Source organism: Buceros rhinoceros, unplaced genomic scaffold, assembly GCF_000710305.1.
Source record: "Buceros rhinoceros silvestris isolate BGI_N320 unplaced genomic scaffold, ASM71030v1 scaffold40961, whole genome shotgun sequence".
Taxonomy (NCBI): domain Eukaryota; kingdom Metazoa; phylum Chordata; class Aves; order Bucerotiformes; family Bucerotidae; genus Buceros; species Buceros rhinoceros.
Window position 1 is genome coordinate 6842 of NW_010394384.1, and position 2446 is coordinate 9287.

At 46.4% G+C, this 2446-nt stretch overlaps 1 protein-coding gene across 1 annotated transcript in view; it reads left to right on the plus strand.

The window, feature by feature from the left end:
- Positions 1–1977, plus strand: part of LOC104501403 (chromosome unknown open reading frame, human C10orf71) — a 4700-nt gene extending 2723 nt beyond the window's left edge. Inside the window, exon 2 of the mRNA XM_010145205.1 lies at positions 2–1977. Within this exon, the coding sequence (XP_010143507.1) occupies positions 2–1977 (1976 nt within the window). The remainder of the gene's footprint in view (position 1) is intronic.
- The last annotated feature ends 469 nt before the right edge of the window (positions 1978–2446 follow it).

Below are 2446 nucleotides of genomic sequence, written 5' to 3' on the forward strand. Positions count from 1 at the left end.
GAGGTTGGGGAAAATGAACTGCAATATTATGCTTGTATCAGCTCTGGTAAGGGTGCAGCAGAGAAGAGGGAGGGGAAGGTTACTGGGAACAAACAGAGGTGCTTGATGAAAGAGGAACTGAGGAGAGAGAAAAGGGAAGAGGACAACAATATGGATTCTGCTTCTGACAGTGTAAGGGACATGTCCATCCCCATGTCTGAGGAACCACAAACACCACCATCTTCAAGCTCAACCAAACCCTGTATGTTTAAAATTAAAGATAACACATTCAGGTCACCGCAGGTAATAAGAGCTATCAAGCTGCCTCTGTTCAGGTCCTTTTCCCTGGATGATACCATGAGCAGCAGTTATAAGGAAATGGCAGAGCACACCAAGTGGCACCAAAACATGTTGCACGCCCAGGAGGCAGGCTGGTTCGCACTGAGGTGCAGAAGGCAGCCGAATGTGAGGGATGGAGCAACTGACAGAGCAAAAGAGGCCAGTGAGACTGGATCTACTTCAGCAACTCTGGATCCCAGTCTTCTGGAAGATACAGAGAGTTTTTCATTAGGGAAGCTGATGGAAGATGAGGAAGAGACTTGTGCTTTGTTAAATAAAGTCGGTAAAATGAATGAAGAAAGCATTTGCAGGAGGAAAGAGAAGCCCCAGACTAGGAGGGCAAGACACAGCTTAACACAGTCAAATTTAGGTCTGGAAAATGACCAAGCACAAAACAACCCCAACTATCCCGCGGAAAGACAGACAAATTACTTTAAGAATCATTATTTATCTAATCGCAGAGGTGGCTCTTGTGCAAAAAAAATAATCACGAGGGACACAATTTCCCCTGTGACTGGCACCGTATCAGTGGACCACACGTACTCTCCTGTATCACATGAAGCTTCAGAGGACATCCTACATACAGAAGGTGCACCAGTTTTGTTAGACAGCCTTGCATGCTCTGCTGTTACAAGCCCTAAGTCAGGCAGCACGATGCACTCTCTTGCTGCCAGTTCGTTGTCAGACAAACCAACAATTTCTGGCCTTAGAGGGACAGAGGATGTCACAAACCCTGACTTGCTGAACAGGGCACTAAAGAGCCAAGCTGATATGTCTGTAGAAGAGATACTTGATTCAGCGCAGAGGAATCTGCTTTCTGATTCTGCAGGGGAAGTTGAGAGACTGGCACCCAGGGGACTTGAGGAGAGAGCAGCAGGCAAGCCTCCCGCTGTGCCACCAAAAACAGAAAAGGCTCTGCGGAGGGCCAAGAAGCTGGCAAGCAGGAGAAAGAAAATGCAAGAGCAGCAGCAAAGACAGCAAACTGAGCATAGTGATGCTGTAGGGACAAAGCCTTCTCATTCTGGACAGATGCTACCATCTCCTTCACCCTTGGGGTGTTCTCCTGTCCACCCTGCCCCGCACTCCCCTTTTACTCACACAGAAGTCAGTACAGGAAGACCCAGTGGTGTGTCAGTGGAAAACCCCTCGCTCTCTTCAACCCAGCGTAAACTCCTCCAAGACCCTGACTCTGGTCAATACTATGTAGTTGATTTACCAGCCGAAGTTAATTTAAAGACATTTTATGACCCAGAAACCGGCAAATATGTTCAAGTCTCAGTTCCTTCCTCGGAAAGGAATGTATACCAGCCCCCCTCTTCAGAAATTAAGAATTCTTCCTATGTCTCCTACCCTAGAGTGCTGCCTTTACCAGCTTCATCTGTAGCAGTGCTGAAGCCACCTTCTCAGCTCTCTCAACCTACATGGCTAATGCCAGCTGTAACAGGAGAACCAGCTGAACTACCTGAAGATGGCCAGCAGGACTACAGAGATACTGAAGCTGTGGATACTAATCCCTATATCGAACCAGCCTCTTACTCCTACAGGCAAGATGCTGAAGAAACTGAAGTTCACTTAGGAAAGGACACAAGCCCAAATCCAAATACTGACATGGTGTCCCTCACTGATTTAGATGATGTTGCTGCTGAAGGAGTATCTTGAAAACTGAAGTAACAAGATATGCCAGCTAGAGTTTTTAAGAACTGTTTGGACAGACGTGTACACAAAAGCACATGCAGATTTGATGTTTGTACAACACTTTGTCTGAATCTCATTGCGATTTGGGTGGGAAGGAAAATGAAAGCTGACCAGCTGAAAGTAGTGAAGTGACAATCACTTTGAAGAAGAGTGAAACAGAGTAAGCACCAAGTTACCAATGAGATGAAAGGGCAATGCCAGCTAAACAAATAAATACGACAGTATGAAGCCACTGCTTGCTGCTGCTGCTTTGCCATTATGGCTGGGATTGCCAAAGCAAGCGTCCTTTTGCCCAGATATGTTGCATGATATATGACACAAAGGAAGACCCATGAGACCATTCTCTTCATCCTGTGAGACCTAGGACAGATGCCACATCTATTGAACTTTCCTCACTCACTGCCTCTGAACTTCATTGACAGGTAGAAAGTAC